Here is a 22,921-nt window from a genome sequence, read left to right as displayed (position 1 = left end):
CATGTTGAAGGGAAGTTGGAAGTAGGAATTTGTTACAAGTTCTGATGCTGGAGTGTACATCCAATGGAGTACAGGCCTTCCATGACCCTCCGTAACAACTCATACAGGCAGTTTCTGCACCCGTTTTGCTTTCTTTGCCAAAGAATCTTTGGGAATGGTGCAGAAGATTTCTTCTATAGGTACCAATCAGCTGCTGGCTGCCTCCAGCCCCGCACTTCGAAGTGTGATGTGTGTGCATTAATTATGCTTGGGATGTGTGGGAGGTCCAGTGGCTAGGTGAAGTGAGAGGCTGTCTTGCACAGCCCTCCCTGGCAGCACGAGAATAACCTCTGTCATGGTTTCCCATTGCTGGAAAAGTCACTGCTCTGTTGTATCAGTGACTGCAACTGAAAAATGCCTTCCAGTTTTGTGTTAGTACTTCAGATGGATTTTAGAAGGTAGGAAGAATGAAATTCAGGATAATGTTGCTGATAATACTTGAGGAATGCCAGTTTTTAATGATTAGTGTTGGTCTTGATAGGATGAAAAATATATATACTTAACTAGTAACTGGTGTGAGTTTTGGGATAACTCTACAGTCTTGCCTGTGACCGTTTATTAGTCATACTTTCCACACTAGTATGTACAGCAGCTCTCAGCAAGGTAAAACTCCACGGCACGTACGGGTGTAGAAGCCACTTAGCAAGTCACTGTTGCCACTGCTGGCTGCTTGCTATCAGGCGGCTATCATGAAAGAGGTTGTCAGACCAGAGAAATTGTCTCAAGCAGATCAATTTATTTCCTGAGTTACTTGTGTATATTTTCTTGAGCACAATTGCAACATGAATAAAGATCCTGTTCCTTGCTAAGAAACCCTACCTAAGAGCTCACAAATTTTTAAGCCTTAATTGTTAAAAAGTACCGGCAGCCCTTTACTAACAGGTGTGTGATGGTAAGAGTTTATGCAGGAGGAAGAATGTAACTGATTTATTTGATCTTTTATCTTTGTATATACAGTAACTCTGTATTATCTTGCTGTCCTTTGTCTAAATATTAGGTGCTGGGGTTGTTCTGATTCTGTATGCTTTAATAGAAAGTACAAACACTAGCAAAGGATGATCCATTTCAGCTTTTTTTTTAAGGAAGGGCTGTTGTCATATGAATGACAATTGTTAATATGGGTAACAAGTAAATAAACCTTCAATCTTTTGAACTTTTTCTTCTTTAGCAAAATTAAGCAACTGAAGGGAGGGGGGGGAGAAGACCAGAGACTGTAATGTTAGTTTATACCGACTCATGTAAATTCAGGTTGTTGGTTTTGCAGATTTCTGGTAAAAAGCCAAGACTCCAGGATGTAGGGCCTTTGAGTTACATTCTGTCATGCTTCCTGACTCTTGCATTTTTCTTAAGTGTTTTAAGCTGGAGGAATTTATTATTTTTTGTTGTTGTTTGTTTTGATGGTTTTGCTGTTTCTTTTGCTTTCTCTTGTTTAAGCAGGGTTTGGTAACAATTTCTTCTGTTGCAGTGAGGATTTCAGATAGGTGATCTGACTTACAGCAAGCAGGCTGTTAAATCAGTATGCCAGCAGAGACCTGCTACAAACAGGGTGGGATTAAAAGAATTTGAGGGGAGTAGAAGTTACAAGATTTTTCGGCAATTTTCCAGTCAAGTAGGTCGTATTTAATTAGATGCTATGGTTTTTATAGCATGAAATCACAAGAAAGTGCCCTTTGGTACACAGTTCTGTTGTATCACACTTTGAAATAGAATTTGTGGTAGTAGAACTGGCTGTTCAGATGGCTGTTCCTTTTTTAGCTTTTCTTGGGAAAAGTATGGAAATAATTACTTGCTGAAATCCTTTGACTAAACTATTGCCGTATGGTTTTACTTCAGATGAGTTTATATAGTCAATCAGTGTTCTAGTGAAGGAAAATGAGTATGAAAGTTTCCGTAACTTACTGGTAGTTTTGTAGAGTATTAGTAAAAAATGGAAGAAAAACATATTGGTGGATCCAAGCGAGAAATCGTTTCTTAGTAAGAGAAACATGTTTCTTTCTCTTTGAAATAATGGTTATGCAGCTACAGGTGAACAGTAGGTGTAATGCACTTTGTAGTGACAATGAAATTGCTCATTTGAATTGTATTCAGGTTTATGAAGTGAGGAATGCAAAGATTTAGCCAAATGAATTCTCAAGGCTAGGAAGTACTTATTCAAGGAAGTTCATTATTAGTAATTGGTAATGTTTTTTATCAGACCTGGTTATAGATAATGTCATAAAAGCTGAGAAGTCTTCACACTTGCAGTGCTCTTTTGCAGGGTGTTAATGAATGAATAAGTTTAATTGGAACATTGGGGGGGGACTTAATGAAAGGGAGAGCTGGTAACACTATCAGCTAAACTTTTTTTCTCATTTGAAAAAGTTATTACTACAAAAATGTGTATTGAAACTAGGTTTTAACCCTAACCTCATTAGTATAGGGTTCCTGTTGGCCAGCTCTGAAGGTACCAAGGTAGAGAGAGCAGTTTGTTTTATTAGGGCAGGGAGGAGCATTACTGCAGGTTGTGCCAGGATGTATTTGCATGTAAAACAGTATTTAGCCTTGGTGAATCCTCACTATATTTAACTTTGGCCAGCTTACATCAGTGAGATCAGGTCTGTGGAATGACACATGAGAAGCCTAGAGCGCAGGTGCCTGGATAGGTGTAAGAACAGGAAGGAAGAGTGAGGGCTTGCATGGGAAAGGGTTAGGTGCAAGTCAGAAGAGTGACGCAAGAATGGATGAGGGCCAGGTTCTTTGGGTTGGGAAGGATCAGATGTTCTCGGGTGGGGAGGTGATAGCATCAACTCAATTGGCATCTGGGGGAACAAAATTGACATTTGAGGATGTTCAAGATAAAAGGTAATGGGGAATCTTGCTCTTGCAGGACTTTGCCACTTCTCTGAGTCATTCAGATATATGGTGTCTCCATCTCCCCCTATCTCCTCTGTTTTTGCTGTCTGGAATATGTTAGTCCTTCACTGACAGTCTTGTTAAAGAGTAAAGAGGCATGAAAAACAAATTACAGTCTTTCACTGTTTAGTGGACCGTTATGTCACTATAATGTCAAATGGAAGTTATTTTTTTGCTTTATTTGGGAAACTGGTTCTAGGATAGTTCACTTGTATAAAAACAGTTTCTGAGATGACTACACACAGAACTACTCTACCAAAATACACAGAAAATTAAGAATCTAAGCCTTGATGACAGTAAGGTTTGCAAATTTTGCCATATATTGTACTGTAAATATTTCCCTTTACTCTGGATCTGGGAGTGTTGCTCTGCCTTAAGTTGAAACATTTAGTTTATTTTTTTTTCTTCTTGATGTAAATCAAATCAAAACTTGAAACAAGATTTTATAGTCAAGAATTGTGAATAATGGGGGAAAAGGCATCATGGATGATGCATTCCTTAAACTTTAGAAGCTGTAGAAAATCTCTGTGTCTGAAAAACTAGAATATTTTCAGATGTGTATCAAATAAGATACTTTGGATTCATTTTGAAATAGCATTCAAAGCCTGGAAGTGTGTGTAAATTCTAAAATGTGTATGGGACTTTCTATGCCTTCTCTAGAGTTTTTGATTTACTGATAATTTTGTGATTGCATAAAGTACACGTGGGATCAGAAAGACTGTGAAGGCAATTATTTTCCTTGTTACTTCATTATTTTGCAGGTAATATGGTACAAAACAGTTCTCCTGCAGGTATTTGAAATAATTTCCATCATGACTGATTTTTACTTTTGACAGGAGAAAATTCAGATCCAGTTGTCAGAGTCTTTTGAAAAAGAAGAGCCTGCAAAAGATGAATCGGAAAAGGAAAAATCCAGTGATAAACTGTCCAGAAAAATGTTATCAAGAGGTTTGGTCTCTCACTGTACTTTTAAATGTACTGTGTTAATGAAGAATATTTAGAGAAAATACTGTTTGGTTCCAGATCGTCATTGCACAAACATGGCTTTTTAGCTGGAGAGGGAATTGGTCTCAGAGGACAGGGTGCTTTCGAAGCTTCATCAAACACATGTATTCCAGCAAATGCTTTTTCCTTTCTTGCTGGTCTAGCTATACAGACCAGCATAAAAGCAGTTGTGTCACCTCAGCTGTGTCCAGGTGCTCTTCGGAAAACTGACTTTACCTCGTCAGTATCCTCGACTTTGTTTTTATAGGATTTCTGAAACTTAAGTGAGAGAGACAACTGCATTTGTACTTTTTCTGACCTTTATTCAGCAGAAGCCAATATTCTTGTTCAGTTATTTATAAAAGCTTCTAGATACTATCAAAAGTAAAATAAAGTTTTGGAGCAAGGGTGCAACTATGTAAGTAAAAATGACAAGTATTATGTTCTGACTTTTAATATTTCTGCATTCTGGATTGAGGAACCATTCAATCTGCTGAAAATCTTTGGGTTTACCTGATATAGAACTGTAAAATTAATGATGGAAGCCTGTCTCTGTCTGTTACCTAATGCCTCCTCAAGGTAGAAGACTATGCATTTAAGCTGGCAAATCATTGTACAGCTCTTGCTTTAAATAAAGGATCCAGAATGTTTGTCTAAACATCTTCAATCAGCCAGTGTGTAGGAAATACCTTAAAAGCTAGAATTCCTTTTGAGACGGGCAACACTTGTCCATCTCGTGTCCTTCAATTCCATAAGACCTTCCTCATGTGGCATTTCAGTGCATCTTCTCCCAGCTGACAGCCAGGTATTTGTGAAATAAAAAGCACTGGGATGTAGAACTTTACTGCATTTATAAGTCTTTGAAATAATACTTTGAAAAGATAGGATGTTCTTTCAGAACCCATTTGCTTGACCTTTAAAGTACCCACTTTCTAAAATTAAGAAGGAAAAAAAACCCACCCCAAACCCTATCCACCCTAAAAAAATACCCAGCATGTTAGGTAATAATGAGGACTTGAAAGCAAAGTGACGAAATGCCTAAGGTAGAGGTAGGTGTTCTGAATTCACCCAGTATCTCCTCTGGAAGTTAATTACTTCCCAGTTTAGGATGTGCCAAAATAGAAAATGATGAAATATAAGCATCAGTCTTATAGTAATTATAACTAAATTATTGCTCACTTGCAAATTAGGAAAATTAAAGTTGTTAATTATTCAATCTTAAAGTTGTTTTACCAGGCATACCCCTTTCTTCTTCTTCTTCTTCTTCTTCTTCTTCTTCTTCTTCTTCTTCTTCTTCTTCCTCTCCTCAGAATCAAACGTAACCCAAACCATAAATGCTTAAACTTGCTTGTTTTCATTTATACTCCGTTGATAACATATGGGCAGGACTGATAGCATAACAAGCTCTGCAGATAAAGGAACCCACTAGTATTAGGGAACTAGAGATTCCCTGTCCTCAGGTGGACTTTCTCCAGGAGAAGACTAGGTCTCATTTTTGAAGACTGGGCACTTTGGTCACCCAGTTTCCCGCTATGCCAAGAGGCTGCTCTGCTGGCACTGTTGCTTCTAATGAAAAAGCCTGCATAGCTTCTTTCTCCACTGAATCCTACCCTTCTGCGTGCAGTAGTCTTCTCATTGCTAACAGAAGCCAGTTTGCAATGACTGATTTCTGTACTGACTGCAAAAAGACCTGGAACAGGTAGGACCTAGGCATAAGTTTGAGCTGTACCCAACTTGAGACTAGGTTAACATGTAAGTAGTTCTTGGAAGAAGTAGAGTTCCACAAATACTGTTAAAACATCTACAGCTTTGAATTTGAAGACTTGGAACTCTGGAAGGTGCTCATGTAAGGGAGGATTTGGTGTTGAATCATCTCTTATCAGTGACATATTTTAGAGAAGAAAATATAACTTTGAATACTTTGTTTTGCTGAAACCAGAAAGGAGGCAGAAGGTTGTGAGACTTCTTTTTGAAAACTTCTGAACATTATGTTGTGAAAACAAAGCCCAACAGAACAAGGGTTTTGAATAATACAAAATAACATTTATGAATTAAACTGTTACATTCTGAATTACAGTATTTCTTTGGGCAACACCCAGTAATTCTGTAGATCAGCTTCTGGTCCACTGAAGTGTATACAACAATGCAGTGTAGTGTATTGAGAAAAATTGGAAGGTTGATGGAAATCAGGTGACTCAAGGTGATACACTGCTTCAAAATATATAATAATTTGTTGATAGATTGGCAATAGTGTTACTGAAGATTTTACTTCCATGTTAACTTTAAAGGAGGGGGTTTGGGGATAATGTTGGGTTTTCTGTTTTGTTTTTTACTTGTGAGTCTTTTCCCTAAAAATGCAAGTGTTTAATTTGGGGAATAACATGCCTAATAGTTACATAGTATTGATCCATACATAGTATGTTCATAACTGGAAAAAAATAGTGTCTTTTCAAAGCGTAATTTTGCTCTCTTCCCCCTCACCCTTAGATTCCAGCCAAGAGTATACAGATTCCACTGGTATAGATCTTCATGAATTTTTAGTAAATACATTAAAAAACAATCCCAGGTAAGCAATGGTAATGTCAACTTCCTGCTTTTCTTCTTCTTGTTGCCTGAGGTGTCACACAGCCTAGTTGGTTGGGGTTTTTTTTTGTTTTGTTTTAAGCTGTACCATATAGCCATAGTTGCAGATACACATCTTCACTCTGCACATCAGAAACCAAATCTACCCTCATTCAAGTCCATCAGTTGTTAGCAATAGAGTTGACATGGTTCTGCTGCTTTGAGGTTTGTGGTATGTTGCTGTCTATCTTGTTTGTTCTTTTCCTCCATGGGGTTTCATACTAGGTCTGTGGCTATACATACAAGGCAAGAAATTGATTTGGTGGGATTGTGCTGCTATCACAGAAGTTATTTCACTGCTATTTGTTATTCATTCATATTACAGTTACAATTTCCAATGTGTTAATTTATTGGCATTCCATTTTCTTGGCAAAAAAATTTAAAATGAGCTATGATAGGAGGCCAATGTCATTTTGTCCTATCAAGTAAAGTCAGAAAGCACAGACCTCTGCTAGGCTCCTATGTTGTTCCTATTTGAAGTCATAAAGCGTCCTAGTGAAAATAAGAAATTGTAGATGAAGGTCTGCTGTGGGTTTACATGCACAGTAACTGGGAAGCTTAGGTTATCTGACGTGTGCAAATTGTGAACTGTATGACAGTCAATTTCATTAGACGTTAATTTATTGGAACTGGCATCAGCGTTAAGACTAATGTTCATTTCTATCACCTTCAGTTTTAGCTATTTTGTATTCTCTTAATATCTCATAACATTGCAGTGTGTGCCAGCTTTTAACCCCTTGGTTGTTGATCTGTTGTAGTAGTGCCTCCTGTTATCAGTACTCTGTCACTCTGTGTCTCAGTTGATTCCGTGATGTGCTTCACAATCCAAGGGCCAGTTCAGGCCTCTGCAAATCTCACCCATGCTAACTGACAAGAAACAACCTAGTCACTGCTTTTCCTTCTTCCTGAGATGGTCTTCTCAATGACTGCACTTTCTTTTGAGCCTACTGGGCAGAGATTGCTTGGTGAATCTTTGTATTTCTGATTTCTGAGATGAGAACAGCATGCTTTACTGGGCAGGTTAAGTACAATACAGCTTAGTGAAAAATTAGTACTTTGTCCTGAAAAAAACCTGCATTTGACACCTGGTAGTCTTGTTTACAGTCTGCCGTCAACACTTGATCACAGATCTTACCTGTGTATTCTTAAGATGAATACAACTGCAGTTATTGGAGTGTCTCATATGTGAGTTGCTGTGTTTTTATTTTCAGGGACAGAATGATGCTGCTGAAATTAGAACAGGAAATTTTAGATTTCATTGGTAATAATGAGTAAGTACTGTACTCCTATAGGAAAAAAGAATTCAAGAGCGTTCCCGTTTGTTAAATCAAGCTACTATTCCTTTCTTCCAGAGTTCCAAGAAAAAAGTTTCCCCCAATGACATCTTACCATAGAATGCTGTTGCACAGGGTAGCTGCTTACTTCGGATTAGAGCACAACGTGGACCAGAGCGGGAAGTCAGTCATAGTAAATAAAACTAGCAATACAAGAATGTAAGTGTAAAAGTCTTGAAAAAACTTTCTGATGCATAAGTTTAACACCTGGGATGTATTATGCAATGATGCTGCACCTGTAGCCACAGGGGTCTATCTACTCACGGGGAACCATGCATCAAGGAGACATAGTTGCAAGATCTTTACCATTCATGTTCAGGTGCTGCATAGTAATGTGATCTGTTTCGTTTTTAAACTCTGGGGGAAAAAGGATGTTACCTGTTAATTAAGAATTCTTGTGGCTTTTCCTGCAGAGGTACATTGCTAACTTTGTTTCTGTGGAATATGAATTTATATCAACTATTTATGTGTTTAAAGATTTATACCAGTAAAGTGCGCAAAGTACATTATTTGTTTCTTTTGGAAAGCAGAATCAGCTCTTAACTTAGAACAGGGTCGTTTCTGATTTGGTGAAGGGAGAGGGCAAGACTTGCACAACTTTGCTTTTGTAAAATCTACTGTAAAAATCTACTGGGAAAATTCGGGCATTGAAGTCTTTTGTTGGAATGATGTTGCTTACAGATCTCACGTGGCCTTACAAAATAAGCATAGCAGGGAAGACAGACATCTCATCAGTGGAAGTGTCAACAAGGTTAACAAGTCATGGCATGCTACTCTACTGTGAGGGCTGGGGAGCTTTTGGAGAAACCACTAGGCAAATCCATATTACAAAAAAAGTAGCATGGGGGGGCCACGGCAACTCCAAAAGCTATGTGTTGTTTTCATTCGAAGGACCCAGCTTTTCTCTCTGTTCTCTGCACTTGCTCTGTCTCCTCATTCTCTCTTAAAGACAAAGGACTAATACGTTGGTGTATTTATGCCACCTGGTTTCTAGTTTTAACTTAAAAGCATTTACCTTGACACCATTATTTTTTCGAAGTACTCTATGATTTGAACGTGAAAATAGCACCTGCATCCTAATCCCAGTCTCTGTGTACACTCTCCATAGCTTCGGGAGAAAAAAATCTGATTGTCTACCCTAACTTTAGAGTCAGTAGAACCAAAATGATATGCCACGCTGGAATTTTGCTTCAGTAAACAGTTTCTTCCTCTAAAGTTTCTAGAAAAATACAGAGAGCCTTAATATATGTTAAATACCTTACATATTCCTGTATGTGTTTTTGCTTTGGCTATACATGCTCGATAAACTGACTTGTAAAGCCGTACATTTCCAATCTGTTGCCTTTGCATCTACCAGTCTCTCTAGACCGAAGCTTCACTCTAGCACTTCAAATGTGGAATAAGAACTATTAAAAGATGATTTCTTCTTTTTTATGCATTTTTTTATTCTAGGCTGTATTTAAATAGCTTATGGCCTCTGGAAGCCCCCTATAGGTGTAGTTACTAATTAGCAGGCATTTCATCTAACCTGCAGACATTAAGATTCTTAATGTTTTCAGTATTCTTATTTTAAATCGTTTTGGATATAAAATAAGAATTTAGAAAGAAAACCTTGGAGATCTGCTCCATGTTGAATAAAACCAAACTTACCTTTTCCTCATAGGCAGATTCCCGGCTCCTTCGCCGATCAGTGATGTTACTGACATCAACAACCCAGTGCATACTGGGACGTCTCAGTGGAGTGGGAAGTTGGTGATTGCAGGGCAGTAAATTCAGGGACCTTTAAAAGAAAGAGGTAAGACAGTCTAAAGGTTCTGTGAAATGCCTGCTAATTATGTTTGGGCATCCAGTAACTAATAGTTAGGGTTGGCTGTTTTATAGAGAAAGATCTCCTGACTCTACACAGATGTCCCGGGTAACGAATAAAGAAAGAGAAATAGAGAAGAGTAAAAATATGTTTTGTCTTTTATTAGACAAATATTTCCTGATTGTCTGAGAACTTCTTTTACAATAGTAATATTTTTGTTGTCTTAGGTACTCGGTATCTGTTTTTAATAACAAGAGTTTGCAAAATATCTCATTTTCTTTCACAAAGTAGATAAAATACCAAAACAATATATATATATATATCTGTTGCTTCATCCTCTCACTGATCTTATGAAGCCCTTGCTTGCCTGCATTGTACTGTTCTTCTCTTGCTTATTTCTACTTAGTTTTGGTTTAGAAGTTTATAAGTTTCAATGCTTTCTCCTCTATCTTCTTATCTTCTGTTTTCCCTTGAAATGAATTCTGGGATATTACAGCTCTAGCAGAAAGCACCTATCTTCACTTCCATGCATGCCCAATATCCATTGCATGGCACCAGTCTGGATTCAAGAGCACTTCTGATTCCCCAATGGCATGTGGTTTGCTTGCCACCTTAATTGGAAATTGAAGCAAAAGCTTTGAAGGAGGAAGAGATTTTAAAAGCAGGTTTGTTGTGTCTCAGGAACAGGACTTGTCAGGGCTACACATCATCTTACATTTTTGGTACCTTTTCCATTGCCTGGACAACCAAAGCCTGTCAATTCAGTTAGAGTATTAAGTATATGTAACGTTAATCTTGAGTATATTTCAGTTTGCTCCGCTGTGTATAGTATAAGTTTGTTTACAAAACCATAAATATTTTCTTTCTAACAACTTTCCACAGACCTGACCAAAAGTTTTGTGAGCATATAAAGGATGAGAAGGGTGATGATTTCCAGAAGCGGTACATCCTTAAAAGAGATAACTCTAGTTTAGACAAAGATGACAACCAGGTAAAATATGTATGGGTTATTGCCTTGCACTGGCTGTATTTGACTGTGTATTTATACTTTTTCTGTAGAAGTTGACACTGTATCACTTAATTTAGATGAGAATACGATTAAAAGATGACAGAAGAAGTAAATCCATAGAAGAACGTGAAGAAGAGTATCAGAGAGCTAGAGAAAGAATATTTGCACAAGATGTATGTATCAAAGAAAATCTTATGGTGTTTTGTATGAATACTTCACACACATATGTGCATCTGTGGTTTTGGTTAAATGATACCTCTTTCTGGGAAACTTTCTGTTTTCTGAAGGCGATTGAGTAGATAAGAATCACTAATGTGGCCTGAGTGAGTTTTAAATGACACCGAAGTTAATGAGAAATCTTCTGTTTTCTCTAAGCAGTACTGCATGAAACTCTAGCAACCTTCAGGAATTATTTGGTGCATTATCTAGCATTACCTATTTCAATGAATTATTTCGCCCCATACTGAAATTTAAGTTAGAGTTTTGATACTGCAGTCATTTCAGTTGTTGCTCAGAGCACAACCCATTTAAAACAAACAAAAAAAAAAAAAAGCAAAATGTTGGGGGTTTTTCCTCACTTGTGTCTATGGCTGGTGACAGTAAAACAATTTTGAGTTCCCATATGTGAAGTTTCAGTCAGAAATCTGGAAGTCTAGTCTCTTAACTGGAGTTATCAAACAGGGTAACATTGTAAACTATAATTCAATCACAAGTAGTGATTATATTTAATCATTTTGAGTGAAACAATACAAATAGGTCTTCAAAAATATGCATTACTTCTAATAATCCACTTTCTGACGCTTATCTGGAGCTCTTACACATCTAAAACCAGATTCTTGTTCTGAAGAAAGAGTAATGAGCTCTGAGAGGCTTATTTGCTATATCCAGATATTTTCCCAGAGCGCTTTTTTGTTGTTTTGTTCACCTTAGTTACAAACAAAAAGAACAGACTTTTGAATGTAAAATAACCTTCTCTTTTTGCATACTTATTTATCGTGTATTTTACCCTGCAGAGCTTTGTACCATGTGTTGAAAGTCACAGTCAAGGACAACATAATTGACATTAATAATAGCCTTTTGGATTGTATATTCTCTCTGCTTTTTAGTATATGTGTACTTGTACCCAAAGAATTCAGTGTAATTATTGCAGTAGCCAGCGTCATCTTCTGTTTCACACTTTCAAGCGGAAGACAAGGCAACTCAGGTGATGTTAACAGACTTGCGAAGTCACGCATCAGCTGGAAATTACAGGAGGCAGCGAAGGCCCAATGGAATAATTGTAACTTCAGAAAAACACGGATATAAAAAAAAATGGTCAGCATTGTAACTGTTCTAATGCTCTTATTTCCTGCAGATGGGCCTTTTTATATTGTCTTCTTTTTCCCGTAACATGGAAATTATCCACCAAAGAGGTTAAGTTTTCAGGCAGCTTAATATAAGGAGGGTGCTGTAAAAGTCCGTGTATAGCACAAAAGACTCCAAATTGCAGCATGTTTTGTTACTGCACTGTAGTTGGGGGTTCTAGATGCCATTCATATTAATTTCTACACTTCTTTGCCCCTCAGTCCCTGTGTTCCCAAGAGAATTATTTCACTGATAAAAGGTAAGAAAATTTGCAGTTTAATTCTGTTTCATTTTTCTATTTTCTTAATAAATATTAAGCTATCTTATTAAAATGTCAACAGAATCCAGGAGGAAGAAACTAATAGTACACAACAAAGACGACAGATACTTAGGTATTTGATGCTTTCTTTAAAAAAAAAATAAAATCCCAAAGTATTCTGCATGCATTTCACCTTTTCTTTTCTTTCTTTTTTTTTTCTTTTTTTTTCTTTTCCCTTATTTTGCAATTGATGCTTGTGCTAAAAGTTTAGTTTATAACTTGCAGAATCAATAAGGAAACATCAGGGAGATCAGCCAACAGCCATCAGAGCAGTACTGAGAATGAGCTGAAGTATTGTGAACCCCGTCCCTGGAGCAGCACCGACTCTGATAGCTCCATCCGCAATCTGAAGCCAGCTGTAACGAAAGCCAGCAGCTTCAGTGGGATATCAGTTCTGACAAGAGGAGATAGTTCTGGAAGCAGCAAAAGCACAGGCAGGCTGTCTAAGACAGGTATAATAAAATCTGTACGAATATATAGTTACATAGCAGTGAAATACCTGGTGGTTTGATACTTGATGCGTGTTGCAGATGTGTACGTATGTAGAGGCTTCCGTCCCGTAGGTGCTCCGTGTATACAACTCCCGCTGGATACAGTGGGTGCTGCTTATACAGAACGATTACAGCCCTAACCCTGTAGTGCCTAACTGCCTTGGAGAGCAAGAGCTCAGGTAACAAATGAGATGAAGACTTTTCACTTTGGAAGTAGAATTTTAAAGCCCGTTAAAGATGGTGTTAAGCTAAATGCATTTTATCTCATATGAAGGATTTGAAACTGGTTATCAACAGAACTACTTCATATGAAATACAAATTTAGAGTTCAAGTCTTTAGTTTCAGCATGGCAAAGCCGCGTTGTGCAGTCTTGGGAAACTGTGCGCTGCTGTCCTACTAGCTGGGAAAAAGCAGCACTATGGGTTGTTAGTTATATTTATTGTGATATCTTTCAGTGCCAATGTTAAATCTAAATGAATACGGCGCTAAAGCTTACATCATTTTTAGATTGCTGAAAAATCAGATCACTGGAACTAAGTGTACTGTTTAATTGTAAGATTCTTAAATGTTGGGGGAAAATGCTCATTTTGTAAGAGTCTGGGTTTCAAAGATGTGTTAACTTGTGATTAATTTCAAAACAGAATCTCCGAAAATATGGATATAAATCTTCTGTGGGTCAAAAATGAAATTTAGTAAATATTTGTATTCCAAATGCCTGTGTAATTTGACCCTATAGGTAATCATGGTTGTGAGGAATTTTGAGGCTTGTAATACACGGGTGGGTTACAGATGCACTACTTCAGAATTTGAAGTAGAACTGTAAAAAAACCAATACCATTGCTTGCTTGTATTATGCTTGGCTTTGATCATATTTATACAACGTCTGTCTCATGAGGACCTGTTTAAATTTTTTGCTTTCCCTTAAACCACCACTACCTTATAGGTATATCACCACACTTCTTTATCTTAATGCGGTAAAACAGTTACAAATTCTGTTTTCCATTGTATACTTGTATAAAAAAATACATTCCAAGGTACTTCTGCATGTGCTGTAAAATGATGCCCTCACATTGAGTTACTTCATTTAGCAATGTAGTAATACTATGTGGCACAGCTTGAAAAGAAACTACAACCTGACAATAGTGTATATGTAAAATACGTTCTTACAAACCTGTTTTCTAAATTGTAAGAACAGAAATGGATTCTTAAAATTTTGCTGGAAAATTTATTTTGGCATCCTGAGAGTTAACATTCAACGTTCAGAATTGCCTGTTTGATGGTTGTTGCTTCACTGCAGTTACAGGTTGTGGTGATTTTGCTGCATGTGTTGAAATTTGGTTTTGTTTGTTCGTTTTGATTGAGGATGTAATTGGCTTTAATTATGATGGCTTCAGTCTAATTTCTCTACATAATCTAGAAGTGGATACACTTGTAAACAAATCTAATTAAAGTAAATCTGGTCAGGTGAAGATGGTTTTACAGAGCTGGGGATATGCTTTTTTGCCCAGTTTACAATTAATAGCTTTGTATTCACTCCATCTAGCAACAAAAAAAAGGTTAATAGCCATCCACAAATGCTTCAAGCTGTACTGTCTTTTCATATGTAAAAGTAAAAGGGTTACAATTAGAAATTTTTATGAAGGGCTGCAAAGTAACAGTAGATAAATTCGATCACAGCCCTTTTTGAGTCTTGCTTTCTCTTCTAGATTGTATAGAGGCTGCTCATGAAGAGTTCTTAAATTTAAACAACTATTCTGTTTCCAAGTACTTCAAGTATCATAGCAAAGACTTAATAAAAAGTGTGATGAACTGTCTACCTAAAGATCTAGGTATACAGTGATCTAGGAACAGTGCAGTTCTACAGACCTCTTCATGTTGGACTTTTGGAATATTGCTTTTAGCTGCATGCGTTGGCTTTCAGAACGCTCAGGGTCTGGTTCTCCACTGCCTTGCAATGTCTGTAGTCGCTCATATCTGTAAAATGATTATAGCTTTCAATCAGCTATTTTGTACTCACTTTGAATTGTTGCATAAAACTAGGCTAAAGCTACCATATTACTTTAATGTTTTCCAGCTATATTCTTGATTTTGGTCTGAAAATTGTCAGAGGAAGAAAAAAATAGTTTGAGGTTTATTAGTATTCTGCCGTTTATCCAGCAGGTGAGTCAGAGAAGATCTCTGACATCTAGTAGCAAAAAGAAAATGGTCATTGCTTGCATGCAGGCTGTCTAAAGAGCATGTGAATTTAGCTAGCATACCTGAAGGGCCGCTGCAGCAGCATTACCCTGTGGCCGGCACGTACGCTGTAGTTGTAGGCTGTGTATGTGTGTTCATCGCTTCAGCGTATCCAGTTGGTACATATGTGCGTGCATCATTTTGGAGTAAGTGACCAGTTGCTTACATGAATTGCAGATGGACTGAAGGTTAGCACATGTGCATATGTACTGGCATGTATTTTTTTGTCCAGAAAATCAGAGCTAGATATGAAAGCCTCACTTGACAGTGCAAAGCAGTGCTGAATTGACCCTTGGTTCACAGAAGAAATCTTGTAACGGTATTCCAGGGGACAGGAAGGGGGAGTTCATTGAAAAGGCCACTGTTTAATAATGTACTTAACGCTGAGCTTTAAGGGTAAGCATTTACAAGTATATATTTTACATGAGCATGATGTTTCTGTCTCTAGGTAAAAACAATTTCTCATTACTCCTTTCCTAGGTTCAGAGTCTTCTAGTAGTGTAGGGTCATCCACGGGTTCTCTTTCTCACACCCAGCAGCCTCTTCCAGTGCCAGCTCTAAGCCAGCCTTCTCATGGCACACCCGCCGTCTATCCAACTGTCAGCACTAGTAACTCTCTTTCCTTTGATGGTGGCATAAGCGGGCAAGTGGCACCTACTAGCACTAGCTTCTTTTTGCTTCCCTTGGAAGCGGCAGGCATACCGCCTGGCAGTATTCTGATCAACCCTCAAACAGGTTGGTACACGCTTGTGGATGTTTTTGTTACAATTAAGAACTTGGAGAAAAATGCACGAATGTTTACATAAGACTGAATGTCAGTATTGTGCTTTTTTTGGTCTTTTTTTTTTTTTTTTTTGGTGGTTGTGTTTGTTCAGTGCTCTTAATTTAAAAAGAAAGCATGACTCTAGGATCAAAGGAATAAGTAAACTCACTTGATTCTCTCTAGTAAAGTTTTAACTTATATGTGAAATTTTAATGAGTGACTTGCGCAAAATATGAAAACGCTGTGATTTATTATCCAGAACACAGAGTAACTTTGTTTTGGCTTTGTCTGGGAGGGGGCAAAGTCTTTCCCAGTGCTACTGTGAAACAGTTTCAGTGAGGGGACAGAGCCTGAAGGAGTATTTATATTGGCTTGAAAGAGTTTATCATCCTTCGTTTTGTTTGTTACATGTCTTTATGCTTGTGGCGCTGACTTAATGCAAGCGAAAGAAATAAGTATGAGATTACATGGTATTTCTAAACTTCTGTCAGTTTAAAGCAGAATTAAATAAATATTGGTGTAATTGGCCAAAACTGGTATTTTTAATAAGCAGTAGGAAATTTATAGTTGGTAATGTAGACACAAGTGGGTGTGCAACTACTTGTCTGGATTAAATGACTAGTTAGTGTTCTCTGGGAAAAATTTTACTTCATTGTAGACATAAAGAAATCCTGAAAGTTTTAATTTGCCTTTTATGTATTTTTTGACCATATTCTTTCAAAAATCATTATATACTTAGTTTAAAGATTTGTTTTCCTTGTATAAAAAATACTTTGGGATATATTTCCCAGCATTCTGTAGGTGGACTTTGTTGTTTGAATATAACTGCATTTGATGCTTTAAACTAAATTTTTCTCAATTGGGGTTGTTAAAATGATCAGTTACTATTTCTTTTCTGTAACTAAAAAGTTTAACATTGAAAGAGGTAAATTTCTTTTCCTTTATCTAAATCGGTTGCTGTTGTATACAAAATTTTGAGATTTTTTTAAATTAATGATTCTGCATTTTAAGATTTCTCTTAAATGCCTTTACTGTATAAATGAATAGTTGAAGCCAGTCTTGCTAAAAAGTTCATTACAAATACTAGCTATAGCATCTAATTTTCATAGATAGCCATTGCATTTGGAAGAGGATGCATTTGCCATCTTAGATCTAGGTTCTGGACAACAGAACTATTACCTTAGGTTTTGTAGTTCTAAAGTGTTCGTTGTGCATCTTACACGTGGTTTTTCCATTGTGTGTGGTGACCATCTGAAGACAAATAGGAGAACAAGTTTTGCTAGAAAAGTGGGTTCAGGGTTTGTGTAGACTAGAGAGATTACTTTGTACTCTGTATTAAATATGAGGAATGTTGGCTGTCATTTTTCATATTATGAGTTTATAGCATGATCACGCTTAAAATCTTTAGCGTTACTGTACAGCAAAACAGATGTTGCAGGCACTGAAACAATACCATCAGCTTGACAGTAATTTCATGTAAAACATGATAAGAGTTTTCTCATTTCAAAAATAGTGGGTTTTGAGTCATCTTCATTTCAGTTAAGTGCTTGTCAGTATTTTGCATGTGATTAGTTTCACTTTCTTCCTCCTGTACTGTTGGTCATTTTCCCTGTTACATTGATGGGACTTCCACATAGCAACAGGGAAGGGCAGAGAAACAAATGCGTTTGTGGAAGTTTTTCATTGGAAAGCATCTTGTCCTTGCACTTCCCTTAGAAAAAGCAGCAGGATTGTAGACTTAACTCTGACATTAATTAAAATTAGCCTGATCTTCAAATTGTGATCCTCTCTACATTTTATCCATTTTCAATGTATTTAAACCAGTCATTAACAGTCTTTCATAACAGAATTTTTAATGTCTGATGAGTGTCTAATGGAAGACAAAGTACACTTCCAGAATAAGGAATATCCAGGTTCTGATAAACTTCTGACTTAAAATGTACTCAAATCATTATAGTCTATAATTGTTCATCTGGCTTTATTGTTCCAAATGACAGTCAAGAGTTCATAAAAACACAGAGCAGTTCCTCAGCATTTCTTGACAGAGGATCCTCATGACCTTAGGTCAACAGAGTCATTCTTCTCAGTAGCTGCAGACAGTAATTCGGAAAAGACAGTTCTTACTCAGCCACTAAACAGAAACAATTAAGCTCCTGTGATTGCCAGAAAACGGTAGAAGGAAATGAGAAAATCTGATTCCCTATTTATATGGACATTCCCAATTCTTGAGCATTAAAGAGAAATCTGTTAAGCTGAATTGAATATAGCTTGATCACCTGCAGTAGTTTATTTTTGCAAGTCTTTTCATGCTTCCTGCCTGTACCTTGCATTGATTGCCTCAGTCCGTCCTTCAGTAACTTCTACGGTTTTCTGTTGGCCAGTTGCATTTAAATTGATGGGACAAAGAAGCCTAAAGGAGCATTGGTCTGCTTTGACAGGACCCTGGCTAGGGTGCAGAGGCTTTAGTCTTAGTTTATACCTTTCTGGAAAGAATCTTGGACAAGAAAATATTTATAGCATAGGAGAGAAAAATTTACATCAGTATTTGGACCTTAATGATCGGAACAAGCCAATGCAAGACACTTTTCATTAAGTAGCTAGACGCAAGTCCTTATTAGCTGATCTGTTGTTCCTTTGATTCATTTTGCTTTTTCCCCAACCCAGGCATCAGAATTTTGTTTATAATTTACGTAGTTTTTAAAGTATTTGCATTTAAGCTCTCCTGTGTTCTGATTGGTGTTCAAACTGATTAAAGGAGATTCATGTAATTGCCTTTTTAAAAGTCCTTGAAATAGTTTTTTTTGGTAGGGTTTTCCTTTATTATGCCTGCCCTTTTCAATCCCCTTAATTAAAAATGAGTTTTCAAGACAAGCAGGGTACAGGAAATATTTGTGTTGGCTAATTAGAGTGGGGTATCTTTGTTTGCCTTAAATGTTGTGGGGTTTAACTGCATGTAGCTTGTCAAATAAGGCTTGTTTAGTCATTGCCATTATAAATGTAGTTGTGGGGATTTGGCATGAATGTTACTTTAAACAGTATGACTTTCACTTATTTTCAAATGTTATTTTATCGCGTTGCCTACTGTAAATACATGTGTCTTAATTTTCTGCAGGCTTAGATGATGCAGCTGGTTGTCATGTGGCTGTGTTTGTTCTCTTTCGACTTTCCAGGTCAGCCATTCCTTAACCCAGATGGCACTCCAGTTGTGTACAACCCTCCTATGCCTCAGCAACCTGTTAGGACCCAAGTGCCTGGACCTCCTCAACAGCCACCTCTTCCCACGCCACCTCAGCAACAGCCAGCAGCTAATCACATCCTCTCACAGGTGCACATGTCAAACACATGATGCTTGTATTGATGACTTGATACTGCCAGACTGCTGTCTGATAACAAGGGAGCAGTAGGTTTGTTCTCTTGAAACGTATGTGAAGAAGTAATAGATGTGGGTAACGACTTTTTCTCCCACACTTCTCAGAACTACCAGTTATGCTACTAACTGAATGGGGTAGGCAGCTTTTTCTTAAAAAATATAAAGATATCTTACTGTGAAAATGTTATGGTATCAAGAACATATCATGCTTAGAAAACTTACCTATACTCTGGGAAAAAGATTCTGCCTTCATCAGTAGTCACACTGGTGTGGTTTCCCCTGGCATTAACAGTAATGCAGTCAGCAGTCTAGGAAGGGAGTTAGTCCAACTGAAATCTTTGTTTTCTTGTCTTAAGATTTTCTTTTTTAGGCCAGATGAGTTCTTGGGCTGTACTGCACAAGCATTAGTCATGGCACAAAAGAGGTAGCTTAGGACTGGTAGGCTGGGAACGCATCTTTAGTAGCACTTTGGCTTACTCTACTCGCAAAACTGCATGCTGGAGTACAGGCTGTATTTTATCCTCTTGTACAGGAATAATTTAGTAAAATAAGCCAGATTCAAGATGACCTCAGCCCTTGAAGAAGAAAAGAAAAGAGTGTGTATGGTCAGGAGAAGGGAGAATACTGCCTCTTTTCACAACAGCTATTTCAGGCACCAAGCTACTGGCTGTAGTCTCCTGTGGTATTTTTAAATTGTTCTCAAATTTTATCGAAAACTTACTCATAGAACTTCATCTAAACCTTTATCTTTATTCATTGTTCCATGTTTAAATCTTTTGTTCAGGATACCTGCATATACGCCACAGTAGAGATGGTTTGTTATGAAAAAGGCTCATTTGTGCTCCTCGTCCCTATTTAGTTTATGGAAATGTGTATGTGGTGTTTGCAGTTTTCTTCACAAATTCTTCACAAAATCTTCAGTGATTGCCTTCTCAGTGGATACTGGAGTTGAACCTGCCCAAAATATTATCAGCAGTGATGGCTTTCTGATGTTGGAATAACCACCATCCAGGGAAAATATTGTAGTATTGTTGAATAATTGATGGTCGTATGTTTGAATCTGTGGTTAGTAAATTCATGCTGTCTTTAGATGCTTTGAAACAACTTGTATTTAGAATGCACGTTTAGTTTTTATTTTATAATTTAAAAAAAAATCTGTAAAAGAAACAGGAAATGTTAAATAGAAGCAATTTGCCTGACTTACAGCTAATAATATATATAACAAATAAAGCAAATCTATTTCTGCTAGCAGACAGAGATATTGAAAATTGCTTCTGTTTTAATTCTATGCAGTCTTGAGCTTAAAAAAAAGTATCCATTCCCTTTTTTGGTAATGGAGCATAGCTGCTTTTCTGGAGCATAGTTGCTTTTTTCTATTGCAAAAGACTTTGACTTTGGTTTCACTTCCCTTACTCTGATGTTAACCATGTTTATAAACCTGTTATTTCTTCAGCCTATGCGGCCTCTGCAGCCTTCTTCCCAGCCTGTTCAGTACTCTGCAGTCTCTTATCCACCCCCGCTCCTGCCAGTCTCCTCTACACAGCAATATTCTGTGGTATTATATCTTCTGTTCATCTCTTCCTTGCATGGGTTAATCTTTAGTGGATGCTGACCTTTGCTTGGTTGTTTGTAAGTGGTGTGTGATACCAGTGTAATGACTGGCTAGCTTTTCAGTCAAGGTAATATATTAGCTGAGTGGGGGAAAATAGCTCCTGAGATTTTAGTGTGATTATTTCAAGTTTAGCAGAAACATATATGATTAGGACTATATATATATCTCTATATTTAGATATCTATTATCTCCCATTGTAAAGGAACAGCTTTAAAATGCTATTCTTCTGTTAGCCAGTCATACCTTTTTATGTGTCTGGATTAATTTTTTCCATCCTTTCCTGTTTCTTTGTCTGCTGCTGAACCCTAATACATTTTGAGAGATAGGCTGTTCTGGTTTTTTGAGGTTACCTTTTTCTAGCCTCTTTGCCAGAACGCTCCCACTTCACTAGCATCCCTTGTTTAATAAATAGAAGCTGGAAATGAAATACCTTAGTCTCTTGTGTTTAAAAATACCCAACCAAACAAAAAAAACCCCAAACCCTGAACAAATTGAAACCGAAACCGAATAAAGGAGAAGAGTTATCCAAGGCAGAATCTGAACTAGAGCCCAGCTTAAAAACTGAGGCTTCCCAACTCCCCAGCTGCTCTCATACTCTAATGAATACAAGTTTATCTTGGATTTGTGTGGTACGTTTTGGTAGTGGAGAAGCTGCGCGGGTGGCTTCTGCAAGACGAGACCAGAGGCTAACCCCATGTCAGGCAGAGCCGATTTCAGGCAGCTGCAAGAGTGACCCTGTGCTGCCCAAAGCTGAGTTAGTCATCACTGCTGGTGGCATCTCTGTGATAATACGTTTGAGAAAGGCTTAAAAAAAAAAATGCTGTGCAGCAGCTGTGTAGGGGAGGGGAGTGAGAAACAGCTATGCAGACACCAAGATCAGAAGGAGGAAAGGGAGGAGGTGCTGCAGGTGCTGCAGCCTGTGGAGAAGACCATTGTGAAGCAGGTTCTCCCCTGCCAGCCCACAGAGGACCATGGCAGAGCAGGTATCTGCCCTGCAGCCCGTGTAGCATCCCATACCAGAGCAGACAGATGCCCTGAAGGAAGACATGGCCTGTGGAGGGCAGGAGCAGGCTCCTGGCAGGGCCCGTGGCCCCGCGGGGAGAGGAGCCCAGGCTGGAGCAGGTTTGCTGGCAGGGCTTGTGTCCCATGGGAGGGACCCACAGTGGAGCAGCTCATGGAGAACTGCAGCACATGGGAAGGACCCACCTGGAAAGGGCTGTGGCCTGTGGGGGAGGCCCGCGCTGGAGTAGGGGAAGAGTATGAGGAGGAGGGAGCAGCAGAGATGAAGTGTGATCACAGCCTCCATTGCCCATCCCCTGGGACAGTCAGAGGAGGAGGTGAAAGAGTTTGGAGTGAAGTTGAGCGCAGGGAGGTTGAGGGAAGCTGATTTTAGTTTTGGTTTTATTTCTCACTAGCCTACTCTGTTATTAATTAGCAATAAATTAGTCTTCCCCGAGTTGGGTAGTTTTTGCCTGTGATGGTAATTGGTGAGCAATCTGCCTGACCTTTTCTTGACCCATGAGATTTTCATCATATTTTCTCCTCCTGTATTGCTAAGGATGGGGGGGTGATAGAGCAGCTTGATGGGCACCTAGGGGCAAGCTAAGGCAAACCCACACAGTGTACGATAGCTACTTTAGTACATATTCAGAGTTTTTATTTTGTTACTGCTTTCAACATTAATCAGAAATATCTTCTAATAATACAGATTTATCTGAATTCAGTAGTCTGCGTATAATTAAAAGTATATTGTAACTGTTATACGTACTTCAGGTATACAATTCGAAAAGGGAGTTGCACTTCATGGAGAGTGTTTTGTTATTAGTGATGTTGTTTCTCATGTTACTTTAGAGTTTGCATACGTGTGGACTGCAGTCAGTGTAACTTACCTCATTAGTAATGAAAGGAGGATGGTTAATTAACCAGTGTGAGCTTCCTATGTGAGTTTAGCATATGACTAAAGCGCTAGTTCAGGTGTCTCATGCCATGATTCGCTATTGTTGGGCATATGGTTGTTAAAGCAGAGAATGAAACTCCTTCCAGGCTTATAATAATTTCAAAGCATTTCACCTTGAGGAAATGGGTTCAAATACTAAGTG

The 22,921-nt window shown here is 38.0% G+C and overlaps 1 protein-coding gene across 16 annotated transcripts in view; it reads left to right on the top strand.

The window, feature by feature from the left end:
* R3HDM1 (R3H domain containing 1) overlaps positions 1-22,921 on the top strand; it is an 87,602-nt gene that overhangs the window by 44,600 nt on the left and 20,081 nt on the right. For 7 of the 16 annotated variants that reach the window (XM_040604512.1, XM_040604521.1, XM_040604520.1 and 4 more), the window contains 12 exons: positions 3,768-3,879; positions 6,403-6,481; positions 7,749-7,808; positions 7,890-8,030; positions 10,561-10,669; positions 10,765-10,860; positions 12,253-12,290; positions 12,373-12,423; positions 12,576-12,802; positions 15,558-15,812; positions 19,011-19,165; positions 20,664-20,765. In XM_040604512.1, coding sequence (XP_040460446.1) covers positions 3,768-3,879; positions 6,403-6,481; positions 7,749-7,808; positions 7,890-8,030; positions 10,561-10,669; positions 10,765-10,860; positions 12,253-12,290; positions 12,373-12,423; positions 12,576-12,802; positions 15,558-15,812; positions 19,011-19,165; positions 20,664-20,765 — 1,425 coding nt within the window. The remainder of the gene's footprint in view (positions 1-3,767; positions 3,880-6,402; positions 6,482-7,748; positions 7,809-7,889; positions 8,031-10,560; positions 10,670-10,764; positions 10,861-12,252; positions 12,291-12,372; positions 12,424-12,575; positions 12,803-15,557; positions 15,813-19,010; positions 19,166-20,663; positions 20,766-22,921) is intronic. The other 9 variants (XM_040604522.1, XM_040604515.1, XM_040604525.1 and 6 more) reach the window with 7 other exon arrangements.

This window comes from Falco naumanni, chromosome 8 (assembly GCF_017639655.2).
Source record: "Falco naumanni isolate bFalNau1 chromosome 8, bFalNau1.pat, whole genome shotgun sequence".
NCBI lineage: Eukaryota > Metazoa > Chordata > Aves > Falconiformes > Falconidae > Falco > Falco naumanni.
This window is presented reverse-complemented; position numbering and strand designations above follow the sequence as displayed.